The sequence below is a fragment of the Manis javanica genome, chromosome 3 (genome assembly GCF_040802235.1).
Source record: "Manis javanica isolate MJ-LG chromosome 3, MJ_LKY, whole genome shotgun sequence".
Lineage (NCBI taxonomy): Eukaryota > Metazoa > Chordata > Mammalia > Pholidota > Manidae > Manis > Manis javanica.
In genome coordinates this window covers 144,682,510-144,707,355 of record NC_133158.1, presented here as the reverse complement: position 1 = coordinate 144,707,355, position 24,846 = coordinate 144,682,510, and the positions used below count along the sequence as shown (strand labels likewise).

Here is a 24,846-nt window from a genome sequence, read left to right as displayed (position 1 = left end):
ACCTGGAGCTGTAGCCTTAGGGGTAGGCTTCAGGTTCGGCACCCTTCTAGAGGCTGTGCATGTGCACCCAGGGAATGCAGGCTGGGGACACCATCTTTGTGCTTTCCCCAGGCTTCACTACAGCTTATTGTTGTCTCCCAGAAAGGAGCTTATGCACCCTTCTGGAGCCCCAAATATTGCACCTTCCCAGGGGACATCTCCAGATCACCTGGCTCTGGTGGACAGTGGGGCTTACGATCATGGTTCCACAGAACTGCATACATTCGCATTCTTTGAAAGCTGCTACCTGGGGGGTCTGCTTCCAATCAGCCTGAATCTAGGAACTGACTAAGATCCTGGTCTTTGGGATGCTGACTGGTCTTGGCATACCCTCAGCTATTGGAAGCTACCTAAAACAAAACAGGATGCGTGGACAATCACAAGTTTTGAGAGACAACCAAGAGCTAGGGTAGGGTTGACCAATAAGGTTCATCTCCCGTACAAGGCCAACCTTTTGAGATTAGCAGAGGTGGCTATTGCATCTAATGCATACAAACCAACACAGAGTTAAGCAAAATGAGGAAACAGAGGAGTATGTTCCAAAGGAAAGAATAACATAAAATCTCAGAAAAAGACTTCATGAAACAGAGATAAGTAATTTACCTGATGACAATTCAAACTAAAAATCATAAAGATGTTCACTGAACTCAGGAGAATTATGGGGGAACACACTGAGAACTTCATTAAAGAGATGGGAACATGAGAAAGTTCCAAACAGAAGTCACAGAGCTGAAGAATATAATAAACACCCTTGGTTTATAAACACACTTCCTTATAAGGTAAAGCTTTTTCTTCATTGAGCATTTATTGAGCTCTTTATGGGACACAATCTTAGGAGAATATATTTATTGATCACTTACCATTTTCCTGAAACTGCAGAGGTATGATATGGACATTGTCCTCAAAAGATTTCACAATCTAGTGGAGGAAGAGGAATCATTAGAAAAGAGGTTATCTAGACTAGCCTAATTGGATACTCTTTTTTTTTTTGAGTGGTAAATATCTGCCAGGGCTAATGTTCTCTTTTAATTTTTGAGAGCTTACCTTACTATCCTTGTCCACATATATGAGAATGATTTTACTTGGTTGAAAGCATATTATACTACATTCCCTTTTTTAACTTGAGGCCAGTCACATCACATTAGGCTATTATTCTAAATTGCTACATTAATTTTTAGGCTACATAGGCTCAGTAGCCTCTGAGTTTTTATTTCTGAAGTGCCTTCTCAGTCTTCATACAGAAAAGAGTGTTATAAAGCCAAGACCAAGTTGCCCAAATTCTCTCTCCCTGTAAGGCATTTAGGGGGTCATAGGTGTTGATGAAGCCATCTGCAGAAAGGTCCGAAAGAGAGTAAGTCCCTGATGCTTAAGGAAGTACTAACAATCAAAGTAAGGAGCTGAAGTCAGGAGTTACCAACCAGGCAGGAACTGGAGTGGAGGGGAATCAGGCTAGACATGTGGGCAAATGCTGTGGAGAACCTGCCTAGTGCACGCAGTGTCCCTTTACTGGCATTTGGGCAGGTTTGTTATCAGGATATAGGGTTGGGGCAGACACCAAGTAATGAAAACATGATATATTTGTTAGGATAGCTTTTAGTTGCATATAGAAAAATCAAAAGAGGCCTAAAAAAAATAGGGGTTCTACTTACCACTCAAACTCAGGATGTGACAAACCAACCCCACCATCTCCTTCCCTTTCCCATGTCTGCCATTTGCTGGACCACGAGGAAGGAGCACGATGTATCCGGGAGATGGAGGGTCTGGCCCAAGTGTTAGCTCTGTCAGTTAGTTCCCATCTTGTTTCTGAAACTTGGCAAGTTTCAGGACTCTTGGTTGCAAGTAACAGAACTCAATTCAAATGAACATATATATAAAAAGAGATTGTATTGCAGATGGCCAACAGACACATGAAAAGACGCTCCACATCGCTAATTATCAGAGAAATGCAAATTAAAACTACAATGAGATATCACCTCACACCAGTAAGGATGGCTGCTATCCAAAAGACAAACAACAAATGTTGGCAAGGCTGTGGAGAAAGGGGAACCCTCCTACACTGCTGGTGGGAATGTAAATTAGTTCAACCATTGTGGAAAGCAGTATGGAGGTTCATCAAAATGCTCAAAACAGACCTACCATTTGACCCAGGAATTCCACTCCTAGGAATTTACCCTAAGAATGCAGCAATCAAGTTTGAGAAAGACAGATGCACCCCTATATTTATTGCAGTACTATTTACAATAGCCAAGAATTGGAAGCAACCTAAATGTCCATCAGTAGATGAATGGATAAAAAAGATGTGGTACATATACACAATGGAATACTACTCAGCCATAAGAAGAAGGCAAATCCTACCATTTGTGGCAACATGGATGGAGCTGGAGGGTATTATGCTCAGTGAAACAAGCCAAGCAGAGAAAGAGAAATACCAAATGATTTCACTCATCTGTGGAGTATAAGAACAAAGGAAAACTGAAGGAACAAAACAGCAGTGGAATTACAGAACCCAAAAATGGACTAACAGGTACCAAACGGAAATGAACTGAGGAGGATGGGTGGGTAGGGAGGGATAAGGGTTGGGGGAGAAGAAAGGGGGTATTAAGATTAGCATGCATGGGGGGGTGGGAGAAAGGTGAGGGCTGTGCAACACAGAGAAGACAAGTAGTGATTCTATAACATTTTGCTATGCTGATGAACAGTGACTGTAAAGGGGTTTATAGGGGAGACCTGGTATAGGGGAGAGCCTAGTAAACATAATATTCTTCATGTAAGTGCATATTAAAGATTAAAAAAAAAAGAGAAAGAAAGAAAAGGGGGATTACTCCTTGATAGGATAAAACTAACTGTAAATCAATGATTAATGCATGCTTTAAATATCCTTAATTTTGATCACAAAGGGTGTCAGATGATTGGCTATGGAGGTACACTTTTCTGATAATATTCCTTTCTCTTAAAAAAAAAAAAAAAGCAGTTCCTGTGTGCTGACCTCCAATGAGTTCTACACAATGGTATAAAGGGCATATCAAAGTGTGGGCAAAGGGTCTGTTTGTGTTTATACAGAGGATCAAAGCCTAATTTGGCTACCCAGAAAATGAACTAAGATACAATATAAAGAAGAACTTCCAACATCAGCACTCTCTGGAAGAGTCATACCAGAAGATGATCATCAAAAAACCTCAACAAAGATCCAGGCAATGCTGTAGTTGTAGCTGCATCCATCCCACCAGTTCCTGGACTTGCCATTGTAATGAAGAAGGAGATATCTAAGCTGGCCTGTGCTTTCAGTAAAACAACAAATTTGACTGGATCTCTACTGTTGGAACTCAACCAAGAATTAGGAGAAGTGCAAGTTGTAGTGCTCCAAAATCTTTCAACTACAGACTATCTACTGTTAAAAGAACATATGGGATGTGAACAGTTCCCAGGAATGGGTTGTTTTAATTTGTCTGATTTCTCTCAGACTGTTCAAGTACAGTTGGACAATATCCATCATATCATTGAGAAGTTTTCACAAATGCCTAGGGTGCCTAACTGGTTTTCTTGGCTTCACTGGAGATGGCTGGTAATTATAGATCTGCTTTGGTTATGTAACTGTATTCCTATTATGTTAATGTTTGTGCACAATTTAATTAGTAGTTTAAAACCTATACATGCTTAAGTTACTCTACAAGAAGATATGTCAAAGAAATAATCAATCCTCCCATGTTTTCTTCCATCTGCTACCTCTATAGCTTTTCTTGTTCCTTCCTAGTTACAACCCTTACATAGAATTCATGCCTCATATTGAATTTACCGAGTATCATAATTCCTCCAAGTGGTAAAGATACCTCAAGACAAATGCTGGGCATAGAAGCCACAGGCCTTAAATCTGCAAAGAAGTAAAAAGCTAACCTTTTCAAACAATACAGCTTCTCTCTCACTTACCAACTTTACATCTCCCTGTATGGCCCCAGAAGATGACTGGTTAGCCAGAGACGGGTAAGATTCCTCAAGGGAGGAACAACCTAAGACAGGCACAGTCACAGGGGGGCCATCAGGTGAGAAATTGGGGATCAACAGTGGTGAGGCTTAGAACCTCACACCCCCCTGTTTTGAGAGAAATCTTCTGCATCCATGGATGTTTTAATGCCCTTGTGTAGCTTGGATTAACACATAGTCTATAGGCACACACCTGATCATCTACAATTGCTCTCTTACAACACTAAACTATGTTTTCTACCTTTATCTTGCATCTACCTACCACTTCAGCATTTTATTAAAAATAAAAATAAAAATAATAATAAAGGGAGAAATGTGGGATTCACATATAAATCAAGTATAAAAATCAAATGAATATTCATATTTGACCTGATTGTTTGTAGTTCATGATGCGTGAGCAAAACCGAAAGTTTCTGTGATGACTGCCCTTGTACTGTTCACCATGTAAGAACTTATTCACTATGTAGGAATTTGTTCACCATGTAAGAACTTGTTCGTTATGCTTCAGAAGATTGGAGACTGATGAGAATTAGGCTTGGGGTGGATTAATGATTGTGCATTGAGCATTGACTCCCCTATACAGAATTTTATTGTTGTTAACAACCATTTGATCAATAAATATGAGAGATGCCCCCTGAAAAGAAAAAAAAGAGATTGTATTGGATCACCTAAACAAAACACCAGGGACTAATGTGCTTCAAGCACAGGTAGTCCAGCAAGGTCACCAGGCAGCTTTGTCTTTTTTGTCTTCTTCTGTAAGCTCTGCTCTCCACATTATTATTTCATTCTCACATAGGTGCTCCCAATAGTGTGGCAGTGCCGCCCGGGACAGCTCTACGCTTGCATCGTGCTAGCTGCAAATGTGTGACAGAGGAGCTTCCTTCTCAGTGGTCTCTCGCAGGCCTGGCTTGAGCCATGTGAGCACCCGTGGACTGGTGCTGCCCTCTGGTTGGTTAGCCCTGGCACACAGGTTGCTCTCTGCAATGGAGGGGTGCAATATGCCCCATCCAAACTTCTTGGGTTGAGGGTTAGTGGGTACCCAAAACAAAATGAGTGCTGGAACAAAAAGAAGGAAAAATTAATTGGGGGCAGGCAAAACCTACCACTATGATAATAATTGTACCTTCCTCTCAGCCCACTTGGGGTCAGGTTTGAGGGGAGGAATACATAGAAAGAGCGAGAAGTAATTCGCTGCTGCTTCCCAAGATACTCAGACTTGTGTCCTCCTTGATGGCATCCTCTTTTTCTCATCCCTGAATTCAACCTACTCAGATAATCATGTATTTTGAAATTTGAGACATTATTTATTTACATTGAAGAACTAGTAATTTTTACATAAAAACCCAGATTTCTGACCATTCTCAAAAAATTGAAAGTTATGGCAATAATCAGCTGTGCCAAGGTGGGGTTCTTCTCACAAGAGGCAGGTACTGCCCAGCCTGCCTCCAGCCTGGCCCCCGCCCAGGATTCTCCTCCGTCCCCACAGCTTCGTGGCCTACCGCTCTTCTCTAGGACCCACCTGCCCCCTATCTGGTACCCTTCCTCCCACGCCTTTGTCCGGAGGTCTCTCCTCTTCCTCCCTATTAATCTAAATCCCATCCATCCTTCAAGGACCCCCTCAGACCTCCTCTAAGCATCCCAGCTCTCAAAGAGCTTGCTCTCCTCCGTTCTTCCATGTGAGGACATCCAGTGACAACCAGAACTGCACAGTCTGTGAGTCCCGAGTGCCTCTGAGTGCAGGAGACACCTGCATGGCAAACAGAAAGCAGAAGATGGAGAGGGGGCAGAGGCAGGTAACTATGCCATCCTGAGATGGGAGAAGATAAATAGGGATTGACCTAGCAAAAAGATTATTGAAAAATGTATTTATTGTCTGTTTTGAAGTAAACCTCTGTGTCTTATTTATAATTCAAAATACAGGAACATGCAAAATGTGCTGTTTTACTGCAGCCAGGCTTTAAAGAATTTTATTGATAGCATTGCTTAGTTTTGGAAGTAAACATGTCAAGGTAGCTGGTGCTCAGCGTTTACTCTACAGGCTTGAAAGAGACTTGTGATCAGAAATTGTGGTAAGGCTAGGATGAGGAGGCTGAAAAGTGACTCCCCATGATTGAGGAATGAGGTATGGGGAGTAGATAGTGTGATGCAAACCTTTTCTATGATTTAGAGAGTAATAATAGCATGGCTGCACCACTTTAAAAAACTAATGTAGCAATTTAGAGTAATAGCCTAATATGATGTGACTGGCCTCTCATTTTAACCCTAAGTTAAAAAAGGGAATGTAGTGTAATACGCTTTCAACCAAGTAAAATCATTTCCATATATGTGGCCGAGGATAGTAAGGTAAGTATTCAAAAATTAAAAATAGCTTTTATATTAAGAGAATGGGCTTATAGGTGATTTTAATACACATTCTAAGGTATTTCGTATTTTTTGTCACTTACAGAAGAGGATATCCATATGCATGGGAGAAAAGAAAATTGTCTTCTTAATCTCTGATTTAAGGAACACTCACAGGATTTCATAGAGCTAAGGAGGGGATCTGGACGTAAGTGCAGATCACCACCCCTCAGCTCGGTTTTACCCACAATTGTTTGTTCTTTAAAGGAGTCACACCACCCCCTGGTGTTCAACAAGCTAAAATGTAGTATTTTAAATGGATGCCACATTTTCATTCTTTACTTTCTAAACAAGGCAATTAAAAAGAGAGAGAGAGTGGAATACCTCAAAGCCTTATAGATTTGTGGTTGTTCTATAGCTGTTCAATATCTTCTATTATTAAAATAGCCCTTAAAATGACACGTTTTTTAAACCCTTCATGACAAGCTTTACTGACTCTAGGGGCCCTCAAGTGGCAGAACTTGTTAGCAGGGCCCTGGGCAACCCGAAATGCTTCGGAGGACAGGAAATCAGCAGCAGCTCCCGGAGTTTGCTACTTCCTAATAAAATGGGTCCTACTCCCCAACTCTTACAGGGTGTTCTTTGAGATTCTGTTTAAAATCTTTAAACCAAAGAAAAGTAAATAAAGAGGGATGCATTTTGAGCAAGCATTGTGTAATAATGTGGTCACATTTAACCAAAGCAGGGCCAGATCCTGCTTTAATGGGGCCTGAAGTGTATATATAATTTGGGAGGTTCTTAAAAGAAAACCCTAAAAAAAATCTATTTTTGTAATTTTATACAAACTATGAAGAGCCCCTTACAGTATGTAAGAGCTCCTGGCCTCTAAGGGCTCCTAAAGCTGAAGTTAAGTTTGATAGCTTCAAGGAAAATGGCCTCAGTTCCAAAGGTATTGTTTCACTGTAACTTTTGTAGTTTTCCTTTGAGCACTGTAATTCACAAAGCCTTCATAAATTAAGGAACATGCACTGATACAATAATGTGGAAGCATTTTTGTGTTTTTTATATTCTCTGACTATTGAGAATTGATGGTCTTGGAAACATTCTAGCTAAATGAAAATAAATTTGTTTGTTTATACAAAAGCAACTTGAAATCACTTTGGTTGTGTGTGAGAAGAATTGTAGATCAAATGCTTCCAGGCAGGAATCTAGAAGAGATAGCAATGGAATTAATGAAGCTATGTTAAACTACTTTAAGAGGCTGAATCTTGGCAGGTATTCTTCATGTTCAGCTAACCCCCAGGAGAGGATAGACTGTGTTCACTGATCACTTGTGAAAACCTAGATGTTAATGTCGAAGATTAGAGGCCAGTCCAAGTGGGGAAAAAAATCACTTAGTTTTCACAAAGAAGAAGTTTCTATTATCCAAAGCAGAAGATGATATATTTTGACATTTTTGACGTTTTTGACTAATCACAGGAAATAAAAGGCTTCCTTGGGCAAAAATCTCTAATTGCTACCTGATCAGGTATTACTTTCATTTTCTGATTAGTACAATTACACTGCCAGATATTTTGTTTTCTCCTTCTATGTCTTTATCTAGTGTACATATCCTGTTTCTTTCCACAGTATGTAAAATCCATGACCACAGGGTTCTTGTCTGTCTTATCCCCAGAGCAGGGCCACGCATTTGGCCACACAGACCAGACTGTATGGTGTCACAGGATGACCTTCATCTGATGTCTGTAGAAATGGGACCCACTAGAATTGCATTATAGTCTCTGTCCAGAGCCCAGGCCTGACCCTAGACCCTCCACAATGTTATATAAGTGAATGAATAAGTGATATGTCAGCCTATTTATTCTCACTTGAAATACAGGATTAGAAATGGAAAGATCTCATGTCCCATAAATCAAAGTCCATTTACATGTGCAAACGAGTTTCCCTTTGACTGATGACTTTTTCTGATTAAGCTGAATCTTGTAGAGTGATTTAGCTTAGTCAAGTCTATGAAAGTCAAGCCTGTAAAACAGACAGTACAGATCCTCTCATTTCCTGTGTCACAGTCTATGTGTTATAGTTTCTTCTCTAAAGCCATCTCCTTCAGACTCTTGTGCTTTCCTGAGTCTGTGGGCAGTGACTGAGGAGTGACAGTGTGTGTATAAGGTTACTCTTTTCTTTCAGCATTCAGCGAGCGTGGCGCGAATACCTGCAGCGGCAGGACCCCCTGGGGAAGAGGAGCCCATCACCACCGTCCACGCCCTCAGGGAAGCTGAGCAGCTCCATCAGCATGACCACCTTCTCGGACAGCAGCACACCCGTGAGTGCCGTTTCCTTCTCATGGCCAGTCACCTGATCTCCAGGGCTTTGGCTCCAAAAGAGAAATCTTGGAATGTGAGCAGGTGGTTTGTGAGAGGAGAATCTACAGCTTATTTGCTATATTTGAACCCATGGTAAGGGTTTTGTCATCTCAAAACAAAAACACGATTCATAAACACAAAGTAAACTTTATCAGGTCTGAGGGAAGTGATTGCATTTGACATCAGGCTGAACTACTCATTTGTGTGTTCAGATTTCTGTTACAGAGATTATCCTTTACTTTTCTTTATAGCAGCACGTTCCTTTCAGCCTGTGCCTCTGTGGTATTTTGTGGTGATAATATGATAGAAAATTAGCTTGGTTATAAGGATTATAAAGAGAACTTCTGGAAGAATTGAAAGGGGTCACAGAATCAGGGGTTGCAATACAGATGACTACAGCGGTCAGGTAAGTAACCCACGTGGCTAATGTAGGCTGAGTTGTGACTGTCTGACTGAAGAACATAGGTCTTAACTGAAGGGGTAGCCCTTCTAGGCTCTGGATATGTGTTGCTATGTGTAGATGCAGGACAGACATTGCCAAATGTGATTTTTTTTCTTCAGGAGATACCAGAAATCCAGATTTTAAAATGTTGGCAATCAGTCAGGATATTTAAAATGGTAACTAGACCATGCATGCTCACTGACCACAGTTGTCCCAGAGACCACCTGTTGCTAAACGTCTAAATTTTTTTTAAGTGCCAAATGTGGCAGAAAATAAAAGATCAGGCAATTATAATGCAGAGTTTTGTGAATTTAGCCATTGTGATAATTTATGAGAGTCTCTGGAGTAATGAAAGACATTGGGAAGAGAAATGAAGTAAGTATCCAAGTATACTATTTTCCAAAAAAATATTTCTTTACTATCTTCTAATCATGTTTATTCAGTGATATATAAAGTCTTCCCAGCAGCCAAAATAATGTATTCACACTGGGATCAAGTAAAGGTTACTTTGACGTTTTCAGATGATTGCATTGCAGATTCTTTAACAAACGTTTTTACCTAGTTATGGATTCTAAAGAAAGATCAGTAAGTTGAGTTTATAGCTGTGCAAATAACAGTGGCAGAAGATCTATTTTTAGCTGACAGAAGAAATTGAATACTCAGTGTATGTGTGCTTTTTTAAAACAATTTTTGAGGGGAATGAATTGTCTTAACTGGCCTCACAATCACAAGAGGGCGCTCATGAACCACCCTGGAAAACGTATGAGTTTAATAAAGTTTGTATTTAACTTGATTTGCAAGTCAAAAAATTATGTGAAAATTGAGTATTTAGGATGCCTTCGCTGTGAATGATAATGGGGGTGCGCATAAACTGACTTTGAAGGTTCGATTTGAATGACGGAAACTGAGTCCGAGAAATCACTCTGCCAGTGAGTTTGTTTGGATTTACTGCCTTTGTACTTTACCACCGCCGCAGTTCAAGACAGTATCGACCGTTGCCGAGTCCATTGATACCTGATGGTTTTAGTGGTGCTTTTTTGGCTTTATTTAAATTCTGAAAGAATCTATCTTTGCTTTATGTTTACACTGCCATGCCATTTTGATTCTAGCATCTCAAATATTTTTGTGCCATAAGTATTTTCTTCCCCCATGGGTCATCACGTAAATGTAATGTGCAATATCTTTGCACAGCTTTGCTACCATTCTACCTTATTTAATTTAGCCTAGCTTCCAGGTCCCCTGATGTTTCTTAGCAGAGGAGATGTCAAATGTCCCCAGCAATGTGGTTTCCCATGAGGTATGCAGACTGAATTGGCAGTGGCATCCTGCTCCATCACCGTGTCATCACACCTTATGTCAGGGTTCACAGGACAAGAATCACTCAGTTCAGGATGTGGAAGTCTGGCTCACTCCAGATTTCCAATAGCCAGTGAAAAATCAAACAGTTTCAAAAAAACATTGGATTAGCTTTAAAAAATACCCTGCCCAGAATGCTAATAGGTTATTGATTATAGTAATAACTTTGGCACTGATAACTGCAGTGGTGTGACACTAAATGTACAAAATAAAATACTAAAATATAAGATGTTGGGATATTCCCAAGTCTCTAATTTGTCAAGCAGGTAAAATGTCCAAGTGATATTTTCAGAAGATTTATGCTTAGTCATTGGCAGCTGATACAAACTAGTTCTGCTTGTTGTATTTCCCATGATCATCACTTTGCTTGGGATTCTTTCAGGAAGATTCATCCTTACATCTTTCAGTGGTTGCAGCCCCATAAAAGAAAATTAACTCTGCTCTACCTTGACCAGCCTGCCAGACCCACTGGGTTCATACATTCTCTCAGGAAGCCCCAGATAGGAAGACTTGGTTTTACTACCCTCTAATTGGTAGACAGCAATGGAGGGGATAAGAATGACCCCTGGCCTACCTTGGCTAAGCCTGTCATGAAGAGATGAGCTTTTTTTAATAACCAGTGACTCCTTTGGAACTTCAGGGTTAAAATCCTTCTGTCCAAGTCAAATGCTCTCAATGAGATGTCTCCCTGGGGAATTCTCTGAGTCCATGACTGCTACTAGATCCCCTCCAGCTTTGCTGAATCTCGGCCATCTTTCTCTGGGCCTGATCTATCACTGTTGCTGCCTAAACCATTCATTGTCTGTCTTGTCAGATTTGATCAGATGCCTATCTTGTCCCAAGTACTAACCCTCCTCAAACCTCTAACACTGCTTCAATTGGATGCCAGGCTGCCCTTAACTAACCTGTGGGCCTAGCCAGCTGCTCTACTGGCCCCCATGCCTACAATAACTGTACTTACTGCCCGTATAGCTGTCTGCCCCAGGGATGTGCGGCATGGGAAGCCAGCAATCTAATCTGGGCTAGTGCCTGTGCTGAGCTGAGAATGATGCTTTTGCATGCTTCTGCTCTCTTTTGGCTAAGCATAATGGTTAATATGTTCTGAAAATATTTCTGCCCTAAAATATGTAACAACAGTAATGTTTCAGTATGAGCTCTCAAATTCATCATCTTTATAAAAGCTGGGCACTTGTTACATAGCAGATGCTTTGCTAATGCTTTCATGGATTATTTTACTTAATCCTTTCAGTGACCATATGAAAGAGGTATGATTTTCTCCATTTTATAGGTGATGAAAATGAGACCTAAAGAGATAATCAGCTTGCTCGGGGTTACTCACTGGGCTGGAGCCTGCATCCTTTACTATTCTACTACACTGAACCACTTGAAAATAAGCCTGCATTTATACACGGTCAAGCAGTGGAAGAGATAATCAGTGCATTAATGCATTTCCAAGACTGCTTTACAATTTAGTAGGTATAAACAGTGAATGAAATAATTGAAAAAAGAATCCTCATTTGATATTATAAATTGCCTCATTCAGTGCTCTTTGATTAAAACCTCAAGCCTCAGCTGCTCAAAGCCAAATTAAAGAGCAACAGGAGGGAAAATTATATTAAGTTATGTTAGCAATTTGCGTATTAAGTACCCTTATACCACAATGTATCATGTGGTAACAGAAAATTTGTTTTAGAAATAGCAATTTTGAATACAACTGTTACTGGGAAATAGAGCTTGTGGATATCAAAATGAGAAAAAGAGAATAACTTCTTTTTTACCATAAAAATACTAGTTATTGCACAGAGGACAACAAAGGAAACCACTTTGTGTATTTTTTATTAATCAGTTTCATATGACCAAATGCTTATTCTTTTAGTTTCCAGCTCTGAGAAATCTGTAATTTGTCTAATAGGACTACCGTGGAAAAAAACTATAGAATGGTGACCAGAGCGATAACCTTTTTACAAGTCATTCGCATACTCCTGGGTAAATCCAGAAAAATATTTGAATTGTTTGGAGACGTTTTCAATCCCATTTGGCTCAAAATTGGTTTCATCAGCCTGGGCCTGCCTTCCTGGTCACACCCATTTTCTCTCATGGGTTCCCATATTATTATAGTCTGACCTGTAGAGGGCAGTGTGGCTCATGAAATGAGGCCCTGTGTTGGTAGGAAGACCTGATTTAAAATAGCAGCTCTGCCACTATTTTTATGAATCTAAGATGTATCACTTGAGAGGCCATATTCTTCAATGGCAAACTGGAAATAACAACCACCTCAGAGATGGATTGGTATTGCTGTGAAAATTAAATGGCAGTACATATGTAACACAGCAAGAGCTTGGGACCCTGGAGACTCTCAATAAATGTTAGCTTGTTCTGAATCTGATCTTGAAAACACTCCATTCAAAACTTGTGAAAGTAGAGATAGAATTTTTAACTTGATTCCAATTAGGGGCGCTGTAGCTGTGTGTGTGTGTGTGTGTGTGTGTGTGTCTGTGTATCCTAGAATCTCTCTCTCTCTGTATGTGTGTGTGTGTGTGTATGTATTCTGAGATTGGAGCTGTAATTTTGTAATTTACTACTTACAAAAGTAGTAAATTAAGCATTTATTTTAGTGTTGCTCCTTTTAAAGACTAATTTCAAGGGCCAAAGGTAAAACCAGGTGCAAATCCTTTTACCTCTAAATGTGTAGGCCTTTTCTGGGAAACCACACCCACATTCATAGTAAAAGCAAGCCTAGATCTCTCTAAGTAGGAGATTGGCAGCACACTGGGGGAAACAGAGTTATGTGGCTTTACTTCCCAGGTAGGCCAGCAGAAAAAGCACCATTTCACTGCAAAACTCCAGCCAAGAGGCCTGTTTCACTCTTGGTCAGGAAGAATTACAATTCTGAGCAGGTTCAAAGAGCAATGATTTGGAACAGCTAATGACCCTGTTACCCTGGTTGTCCTGGAGGAAGGCTGTGGAACCCTCATATTTATGGGGCTGTTGGGGTGGCCCTGGCTTTTAGCAAGAGGAGCCATATAGTTAGCAACAGGCAGCCAGGTGAACCAACACACCTTCCAAAGTGTACTACCAAAAGCCAGTTCTGCCCCTGCCTGCTAAACATGGCATGTGCACCTACATTCAAACTGCTTCATTACCTTCATGTATTATTGCCTGTTTTGAGATTTACAACCTCCAAGCTTTAAATACATCAGAAAAAAATCCTGTGACTAAAGGGAGAAAGTCTTACAAAGTTACACTTGTTTCTGGGGGGATCTCAGGCCCTAAAAGAGGATTTTCTGGAACCCTTTCCAATATAATCTTGAGAGCTGTGAAATTATGGAGAATGTAATCTTTGTGTTACTCAGTGATTTAATAACCTAGATTTTCCAGGTCAAGGACAAGTTACAGAGTTATGCTCAGTGTTTAGTTATCAAGTTAGGTCCCATGAGTTTTAATGTCTCAGCACCCAAATTCTGTCTTTCATCCAGCCTCAGACCTCCAAATAGCCCAAATTCTTTATCAGTCTCTTTGTCCCAAGTTTTGGTTCAGAGAATATAGCAATCATATGTTGTCAGACTTCTTGATATTTACATAGAAGTAAATATATTTCTTTTTTCTTCAAACCAGAATCTTAGAGAACAAATTATTTCTTTTCCAAAGTTTTAGAAATTATCGAACATATAACCATATATGACAGTTTGAATGAATACATTTTTATATAAAAATATATTTATATTACACTCTCCTTTTTATGTCTTTGAATGTTGGTTGATAATACAGATTCCTTTCCCTAAATTGTCCTTTCAGCTTAATGATTTGAGGACATTTTTCTTAATAGGCTTAAAAATAGGCATGTTGTTTCAGTCTGGGCATTAAAAATTTTTATGTCAGTCTGGGTATTAAAATTTTTTATTTAAGACTGCTAACATTAAACATTTCCTGGGTTCAGAATGATATGTAAAGTTGACAGTTCATTGTTTGATAATTGACTTGTTCATCTATAGCAACATAATAAATATTCTGTAACAGTCTCAAGGTTATTGACCTATGTATAGGTACAAAAACCTAGGCTTTAAGTACCTCACTTTTGATAGAGTTGAGAATTATTTTCTTTGCATTTTACCTCAGGTCCAGTCTTAGCATTTATCCCCACATAGATCTTGTCCTTATTCTACAGGTTAGGTGAGATGAAGTGTTGAATCCCTAGTTTTTATCCAGAGGGCACTCTCTCTGTACAAAATTCATTATTACAACTCAACTCAGCATTTCACTCATATGTACGAATATAAAAGATGCTTTAGGATTCAGGGAGAAATCTGATGTGGCAGAACTGGAGTGAGGTCTACTATTGTATTCCTTTTCTCTTTTCTGGACAATTCATGGCCTAAGGTATGTTTGAACCTTCTTTTTGTAAATAAGACATCTTTGGTTTGGGAGGGGTGGCTATTCACATCCCTGGATTAGGTCTACAGCATTCATTCACTCACTCAGCAAATACCTGAGTGCCTGCTGTGTGTTGAACCTTTGCCAAGCACCGGAAATACAATGATCACCCAAATCCACACAACACCTGTCCGCAGAATTTTTGTAATTCCCCAGGCATGGTTGGCAATTTTTACAGCACATGCACTGATAACTTATAGGAGATATCAATAACATTTCACTGATTTATTGTACAGAAGGTTTGGGTATTATTACTAACAAAAATCTGACTGAAATATCTTTTGGAGCAGAACTTCCTGGTACCTGGAATATTAGTCTTGTAAGTATTAATAGTTGTTAATGGGGGGCAAGGGTGAAATAAACCAATTTATTTATTTCAGGACTTCTTAGAGCCTTCCAAAGCTAATACACATTTTGTATTTGTAGGTGGGGGTTCACTGTTTTCATGCTTTCAAAGTTCTTTGACCATGAAACCCACTAAGAGGCATATCTAATTGGACTATTGATCCATGGAACACCTTGAGAAACAATATTCTATAATTAGTAGTTGTTGAAAAGAAATGACAAGAGCAGGAGTTTCTCTCTGAGTGATTCACTAATAAAATTAATGAATTGAACAATGCATTTTGAAAACTTCCAGTGAAATTTTTATATATGATATCTCTTTTTTTATAGGCCTCTATCCTAGAGCTATATTATGCAAATATAAACTTTATAAAGTAATTTCACATATGAAGTTTGTTACATTAACTTGATAGGTTTAAATAAAAACACCAAGTCTATTCAACAACACAACAGTGTTGGAAGATGGGCATTAATTATTTTAAGGAGTTAATAATTCCTTTTCCCTTCTTGATTTAGGAACTAATTTTGAAAGGTAAGAGATTTAGGAAGAGAGATATTAAGACCTCAGCTTTATTTCTGTCAAAGCTGTATCTTTGGGTGTAACTGACTTGTGGCTTCCTACTACTGAACTTTGGATTTAGAGAAACCTACAAAACACAGGAAGCTGCCAGCCTCTCCCACAGATCTTGTGCAGGGAGGTCGATCCCATAGAGAATGGAGAAAGAATGACCCTGGGCTCCCCAGTTCCTTTGCCTAATCCTCTAGTCAGGGTAACTCCTTCCATCCTTGCATCAGAATATCTGGAAAGAGGCCTAGGATTCTGTATTTAAAAAAAATTCTCTGGATAGTCCTCATCATTGTTAAATTACAAAATACACTGAGTTGTAGAAATTTTTAAAAATCAGATTTACTTAGGAATTTACATGACCAGAACATCCAGGTGATCAATATTTCTTCCAGTTTTATGTTTATATTTTAGCATTGCATAGATACACCTTGAGGAGGTGCTGAAGCAAATTTTTCCTGATTTCATGCCAAAATAATCACTGTTGTTTTAATACAATTGCCTAGTGGTACTGGTTGTATGAAAATTCCATTTTCTCTTCCTCAAGATATATGGTTCTTTCTCAAAAATATGACAGAGTACTGTGCTGTTTAAGGAAGGTTTCTATTGTTTGATCTATTTCAGTTTTTATTAAAAGGGGATACATTCAATATGTACTTATTAGATTAGTTTAAAGTTATTCTTCACTTTGATCATGAGGATTATTTGGTTGCCATATAAAGGGATTAGATGATTAACTCTTAGCTGACAGGAATGTCAACTATGACTGAAAGTCCAAAATTATGATGTGTGAATACATAGTTGTGGAAGAGAAAAGAAATATGTTACATAGAATAGAAATTATTTCTCATTATCACACATTCTTTAAAATGATATCTATGTATGCTATTACCAGTTATATGTACAGATTAGTTATAATAGAGTTAACATATTAATTGTTACTTTATTCAGAGCTGAAAACATCTAAAAATAATGAGTTTAAGTTTCCTACCAATATATGAAAACATAAATCCTTTCAGAGATGGCATAAGCTTTTTTGTCTATAAAGACCTTTTTAAGAGTCCATAATGTAAATTATTGTTAGGAGTTGTGTTTTTATTTTGCAATCTTCATAGATTGATTGTAAAAAGAAAATATGATTTCTTTTAACTTGCTAAAAATTCTGAGAGGTGTTTTAGAAGTTGATTTCGTGTCTCTCCAGTCCCTCTGGTTCCCACAACAGCTCTGTGAGGGGAAATCCCTTCTTCACTGTATTCACCATGAATTAATCACAATTATTCATTTCCTAAGGCAGCATCAGAAGCTAATCTTAACTTGAACAGAGCCTCTGCTTTATATGTGAGCAATAAGTTGAATTTCTCTTCATGGCACTGCATCGATAGGGTTAAGTATATTGGTAGATGACCACACTATTTAAAGCAAGTAGGTTTTCAAGAAAATCACTATTTCAAACACTTCACTAGAAGGACTTCATCTACATATAGCAGCTACTGTGACCTGCTTTAGAGATGACATCACTGGGTGTCATGTGGCTCTTTATACGTTTCAGCCTCAGAAAGAGATAATCTGTGAAAGCCACAAAAGCCTGATTTCTGCTGTGATAATCTTCAGCAGACAGAGGCTGGGGCTCAAGTGAGGCATACCTGCTTTATACAGTGTGTACAGTGCCTTTTGGAATTGTGAGCTTTATTTCATTTAATTGTTTTTTTAATTAAAAAGTCGGTGCAATGATAGGATGAAGTGATTTGACTGCTTTGGACTAATGGGAGCTTGCTTTCTGCATTAAGATCAAGAACTTTTCTGGAATGCTCTGTTCTGTGAGTAGTCTAGTGTTTTGTGTGTGTTTTTTCAATTTGAAGAAAACTGACAAAAATCAGCAAACTTCATCTCCCAAAGAGCTCCCCGTCTTTTTTGTCAGTACTTGAAGATTTCTGCTCCAAAACCTTCTTTGAGCTGCTTGTGCATCGTGGTTGATAACTGAAGGGCAAAACATATCCTTTGTAGTATGTGTTACAGAAATTCTTCAGATAACTTTACCTGCTAACACTGGCAACCCTTATGGATTTCTTTCAAAGAGAGTTCAAATAAACAACTCTTCTCTTTCAAATGGGCAAGAGTAACGCTTCAGCACCATGGAGAGGTCTGGGCAGCCTGCGACGACGTGGGACTGTGATCAGGGCAAGCAATCTGACAGTGTAAGTTTTCTAAATGTCTGTCATCTATTTTAGGTGTACCATATTTTTACACATGGAGAGAGTAACTCAGAGTCTGAGCCAGGCTGAATTTAATCTATAAAAAGTGATGGCCTTCATTGTATTTCATATTACGAATCAACCATTTAAAAATACTATATTAGAAAGTCTTAACATATTAATTTGAAAAATTAGTTTCTCATTGCATCAGTTGGTTTGTGAATGTTTAGTGCTTTGTATTTTGAGAATCAAAGTTTTTGTTTTATTTCATTGTTGTTGGGCTAAAAATTGCTTTGGAAAACAGTTCCAAGTGCATAATTTGTTGCTCTTTGTTATCTTCTTTCACAAGAGTCTCTTTGAAAAGTAGTTTCTGATTTGTGCTTATTTGGAAGGAGAGTTTTAAACTTTAAAATTGCAGATCATATGTTAAGTTGCCAAAATAGGAAATGTTTAGGTATTTTAACGTTGGGACACTTAGGGGATATTTGATAATTTAGGAAAATTGAAATTTATTAGTGTGAAATAGATACAGTGAAAGCCTACTGTAAATGGAAAGAACAGGTACTTTTATAAAATGATTAGATATGGGCCATTGAAGTGGTACTTTCAGTCATCATTGGAAATATTTAATTAATTTCAAAAGTCCAATTTAACTGTTGAAACCAGAAATTTTAAAAATGGCTTATTCACAAACATCTTTTAACACCCTCCTTAATACTGTCAAAGGTGTACTATGATATGATATTGCACAGCGAATGAAGAAAAGTACTTTGAATTGCTACCAAGAATGACCCTAATAGATATTTCGATTAATTTCAAATTTGTCTAAGAGAATATAGTGTCATAAAAAAGTAATTTAACAAATAATTATCCTTTCTCAGGCCTGTAAAGTGAGGTTTAGAACATTCATTTATGCTGAACCATTTATTTTAAAGTCTAATAAAACTATCTTTTTATATTAGTATAATATAGAATTTATTTCCCTCAACAGTATTCCTATGTAAAAAACCACTAGTAAGTGCAATTCACTTAGCTGAACCCATACATAATTCAAATATCAGTAATTCTTTCTATTATAATTTCCAAGTAAATTTGCTCTTGCTTTTTAACTTTTCAGTAATTTGGCATTTGATTCTGGATGAAAGGCACTTATATTTTGACAGGGTATGAAGTGCAAAGTTTTGGAGGATGTAACTTAATTTTATATTCAAGAGATCTTGTTATATACATTTTTGTCAGCTTTGCTTAACACTGACGGTTTTTAAATTGATGTCAATGTGTCAAAGAACTCATTTTTTGAAGGCTGAAGGGTAGATTTATGATTTTAGTTTTAAGTTTCATTTCCCTAAATTTTATAATTCTGCTTTGATTTACAGATGATTAAGTAGAGCTTTTCATACACTGTTGACTATACTTCTGTGATTTGATTGTTCCTTTATGATAAACCATGTACTTTTACTACTGGTGGTAACTTTGAACAAATCATTCTGGTTAGACCGTAACATTCTAATTTAGAAGATGTGAGGCTTATTTCAGAAGATGTATCTGCTTTATTTGCTGAAATGGGTGGAGGGTATGCCTGATTCCGAAATTTATTCTATTGCAATTTTTGTCTCTAACTCTCAAAGATGTGATTCACTTATGATATTGTTATAAGTGTAACATTTTATATTTCTTGCTTTTTTGCACATACTTTAATGATGTATTTTTAACAGTTATCTAACGTACACATTTTGTAGTTGAAATATGGTTGTCTTTGTATTTATTTAACCAAAAATTGTTGCTATATGACAAGCCACAAACATAATTTGATAGTCTTTCACTCATTGTTTGCTTTGATAGTTTTTCACTCATTGTTGAAACAGCATAAGTCACTTGAACAACAGATAATATCCAGAGCTATTTAGACGGTGAGCTATTTCACATTTCCTTTCCTTCTCTCCCTTCCTTCCTTCCTTCCTTCCTTCCTTCCTTCCTTCCTTCCTTCCTTCCTTCCTTCCTTCCTTCTCTTTCTTTTCCTTTCCTTTCCTTTCCTTTTTTTCTTCTCTTCTCTTCTCTTCTCTTCTCTTCTCTTCTCTTCTCTTCTCTTCTCTTCTTTTCTCTTCTCTTTTCTTTTCTTTTCTTTTCTTTTCTTTCTTTCTGGTGGTAGCATATGTGTGTCAACAATCTTAAATTTAGTTGAGTGGCATTTTGCTTTACTTGCCAATGTAAAATTATGCTCATGGGTCTCTTATCCATGGCCCACCCACCCTTGCAAAGGCATCATAACCTTTGGCTAACAGAGTACTTAAGGACATACTTACTTAATGAAACCCCTCTAGTTAAGATGCTTTGCAGGGTGGCTGAATGTAGAGTGGCATGATTGACCAGTAGGATTCTTACAACAGACTTCAAACTTTTTTTGACACTAAGAGATAAGTTGTTTTAGAAATAATTCCTACCTCCAAGGTACTCACAGGCTCATTTCTGTTGCATCGGTTCTCCACCGCAGCTTCCAATCAGAAGCAGTTCTTCTCGCTCCAGTCCCAACAGGACCAGTTTCAGTAGAGGAAAGCCTGAAAGTGGAATGTGTTGCCAGAATGTCCCAAGGGTAACTTCTTAGAAGGAAATGAGAATTTTTGTGGCTTATTTCAGTGAAGTAGGACCCTGAAATGTATTCTAGGCTTATTTTAATGTATTTCTAGCATTATAGGTAGGGCTGAGATGACATCAGGTCCCCAAGGGCAGTTCCCCAGCTTCCTTAAGAATCACCCTGGATTGACACTTCTGCATAGATATTTCCATCCTTCTGCACAGAGATTTTCATCAAGTGATTTTTTTTGTCCTGTTAGCATGTTTTACTTCTGGTGTTCCTTCCCTCTCCCAGTTTTACTCACAAAGGACATTTCTATCTTATATTACATGTTGGACCTAAGCAGATATGACCTAACTGATTTAAGATTTATATTAAATGTTACTAGAAATGTTGGAGTAATCTAAACTGTTTCAGAGAACTGAAAAAAGCTTAGAGACTTCCCAAGGAAGATGTCCAGATAGATTAAAGAATAGAACTATCCTCCAAAAAAGTAAGTCTGAATACTATGCATTTCTCATTTCAATTAGTCTTTCCAATCCCAGCCCCTCTAAATGAACCTAGTTACCCCCCATAAGTAAACTCAAGCCGGAGCATGTAAAACACAAGCACTCACACAGGTGGCCAGTTACTGGGATGAGTTCAGGCCATTCCATGTTACCTAATTTGTCCTGTGCACCTAATTCTCATCTTACTTGAATCTTGGACACCAACGCCTCTGCACTTCAGCACTTAACACATTGCATTACACAGCACCTGCCTTCATCAATAAGACCTGTCTTGATGGAAAATGCATCTTGAATTCCATATTCTGTAGATCTCAGTAGTGTGCTTCTCCAGGGTGCTGTTTGCTGCTTGATCTCTGACCTTTGCACATCAAAGGAAAGAAACATCTCTGCACCTGGGGTTTCATTTTGTGGTCACTGGGACTGATGGGACTGTACTGGGCAGATCATGGCATTGGCATAGAAAGCATGTCTGTTGACTATCCTTGATATATTAAATATAGATATATTTTAAGAACTGGTCAAATATAGACTCAGCCTAATGATTTGAGGGTAATAATAAAAGAATATCAAACTTCAGTGCCTGTGAGTAAGACACGTGAATTTACCCATGTTTGAGTTTTGTTGGAGCTGCTAGGAACATTAATACAGGCATTAGTATAAGCATTTCAGTAGAATATTGAGTATTTTTCTCTGATATCTTTGTGGTGAAGATAAGGTACTGTGGATGAAATAATATTAATATAAATTGCTACATTTTTGCTGGTTAAATAACCATACCCAAATAGTGTTACCTAATGAATCAGAACTAGCCTGGAGGTAAGTCTCTAGTGGTGTAGAATAGGTTTCTGTTATAAGCTTTATTTTTTATCAATGATCTTAAATATAATATTTTCCCTTCCTCGCATTTCATAGTTGATGAAAAGGCAGATTGCTAGTCAGCTTACAAGGTGGAACTACAAAGAGGTTTTTCTGATTCCCAGCAAGGGAGTTTCTATTGGGAATATGTGATCACCAGCTGATCCCAATGCTGAACAATCAGTGGAAGTTTTATGAAGAAATTTTTTTACTTAAACTAAGTACAACTTTTTAAGCTTTGGAGCTGTCCTTTAATGGTATAAACTTTCTCCAAGCAGTGAGCTTCTCATCACAAAAATTATGCATGTACAGACTAGATAACCTACAGCAGAGATGCTGTAGAGGGGATTCCATATTGTGGGAGAGAGAGAGTGTGTGTGTAGTGGTTGGACTAGATGATTTCTAAGGTCTCTTTCAACTTGAACTTGGAGAGGAGACATTAGTGCAATGTTGTCTCATTAAAAAGAGTAAACAGGAGTAATTTATTCATTCAACAAACATCCATTAGATACATATTCAAGGCTTTCTGTGATTCTAAGTACTGATCTGACTACCCAAATCTGACTGAATTCACTGAGAAACTACCATTTGAGAAAGAGTAAGAAAGGGGGAGACTGAGAAATGAGTTAAAGAAGATGGGGAAAAAAATCTCAGAAGGAAGAATAGGATGCTTCATTTGAATCTATTTAAGAAGGGAAAGCAAGGTTGAAGGGGGACAAAACAGAACCAGAATTTAATTTATCTCTTTATTATTTATAGGATTGAGATACTTCAGTACATGGAAAAGAAACAAAATCTAGATTTTATTGATCTCTGATAAATTCTGTGATTCTATTCAAGATTGTCAAATCTCTAATGAGCTTTTTGCCTTCATCCTTTCAATCTTTGCAGCTATAGCTGCAGAATCTCTCCTTAGAAATTCAGTCCCAGTTGTCACTGTCCTTTTCCTAATTGGGAGAAATTCTAGGCTGTAGGTCATCGATTCAAGGGCTCAACGTCTTCTTTTCCTACTTCTTATTTCATAGTTGAATGAAATAGCACTCTTGCTGCTGGCTCTGCTCTGAGTTAGAATCCTTCCTTGGTTAACTGGTTTTTACCATGTATGTTTTCTTTAGGCTATGGTATAACAAACAGTTCTATAAAAGTATAATAACTCAAACACAACAAAACTCTATTTCTTGATTCTGTTATCAGTACTGGATGGGTGAGCAGGTCAGTGGGGTGCCCTCCTTCATATAATCTAATTCAGAGAACCCAAGATGGTAGGGCCCCATCATCTTCAACAAGTGTCTTCCAAGGCCATCCAGAGTCATTTATATTCCAGTAAACCAGAAAGTGAAAAGGAAATGGAGCAACACATGGAAGATTTTAACAGGCCAGGCCTGAAAGAGACTCACATCACTCAACATTCTTTTTACTTAACTCCGTCACATGTTGTACTTGATTGCAAGGGAGACCTGGAAATACAGTCCTACAAGAAGTGCAAAAATGAGACAAGAAGATGGATTTAAATCACTCAGTACTTTCTTTCTGCTATACTTGGACTTCCCCCACCTGGGAGGAATTCTTCTCCCAAACCTCTAGGTCCTGCTGCTACCAAGGTGACGTATGCTGTGTGTTCTGCTTCATGTTAACTTCCCTGCAGACTTAGCCACTGCCTATCTCAGTCTTTCAGGTTGCAAACCACAGAACCTGACCCTCATTAATTTCAGCTAAGTCAATTTATTAGAAAGGTATCTGCTATCTCACTGAATTTACAGGAAGACTGGAGAATCAGGCTCAGAAAACAAGGAGACACTAAGGGACATTCGTTGGCCAGGCAAAGGCACATCTCAGGAACAACAGTGTAAGAGTGCTGCTGTTCTTATGGATGCAGTGGTCATAGAGAATTCCAAAACATGCCTTGCTTCTCTGAGACACTTCCTCTAAATTCAGAGTCTTGAACAGGGCCATCACATTGACAGGTATGATCACGTGCCCAAAGCCAGATTGCTGGGGTTCAGGGTAGGGAAGTTACTTCTGTGGTAGGGGGTAAATTCCTGTTCCTTGCTGTAGCCCCTGTAATAGCAGATTCCATAACTATAATTAGGTGTAGTAAAAAAAGAAAATGACAGACATCCATTGTGCTTGCTGTTGTGCGGTGCCCCTAATGCCACATTAGTTCTACTGATAGCTCTTGCCAATTTTCACTGATTCCAATTGGCCACACGCCTAGACTCTGCCTTATTGCTATGCCTACTCTGTGCCTTGTTGTCTCTCCTCGGATGCGTTTCAATCATTTTCACCAGTTTATTACCCAGCATCCTGTGTGAGACTTGCTTTGGCCCTTTTTCATACTAGCTAAACTTTTCAGGTCCTTTCCTGCAGCGCTTGGCATTGTTTTGAGAACTAAATTCAGACCTGGGACCAATGTGATAAGTCTGCACGGCCATTGCCCAGACATTTGACCCATGTCCGGTGGGGTTTTCTCATCTGTAAAACAAGTAAGTCGGCTTAATTCCTATCAGTCTCAAAGGGACTCCACGAGGCTCAACAAGATGGTGCTTTGAGGTATTTGGAACACAGGGTGGCATTATCACATTATTACTTTCACAAGCTGTTCACCTGAAGGGAGAAAATAGAGTGGAAATTTAATGCCGGAGAGATTTTTGGCACTTTGTCAATTTGACATTAGCTTTGAGGCCTTTTGGAATTTTGCCTGAAATTTTCTGTACCAAGCAGCTGAGAGCTGTGTTTCTCTAGGCTCGTGATATTCCTGTCCCCAGGGATGGCATTAAGCATTTGTGAGGGATGAGCTGTGCCAGACCCATTTCCCAATGTCCCACCAACAGACACAAAAAAGCAATGCACACTGTAAATTGC

The 24,846-nt window shown here is 38.5% G+C and overlaps 1 protein-coding gene across 1 annotated transcript in view; it reads left to right on the top strand.

Annotated features, from left to right (window-relative positions):
- The window catches only part of IQCJ (IQ motif containing J), a 282,074-nt gene that overhangs the window by 174,544 nt on the left and 82,684 nt on the right, over positions 1-24,846 (top strand). The window contains exon 4 of the mRNA XM_073232156.1: positions 8,542-8,677. Within this exon, the coding sequence (XP_073088257.1) occupies positions 8,542-8,677 (136 nt within the window). The remainder of the gene's footprint in view (positions 1-8,541; positions 8,678-24,846) is intronic.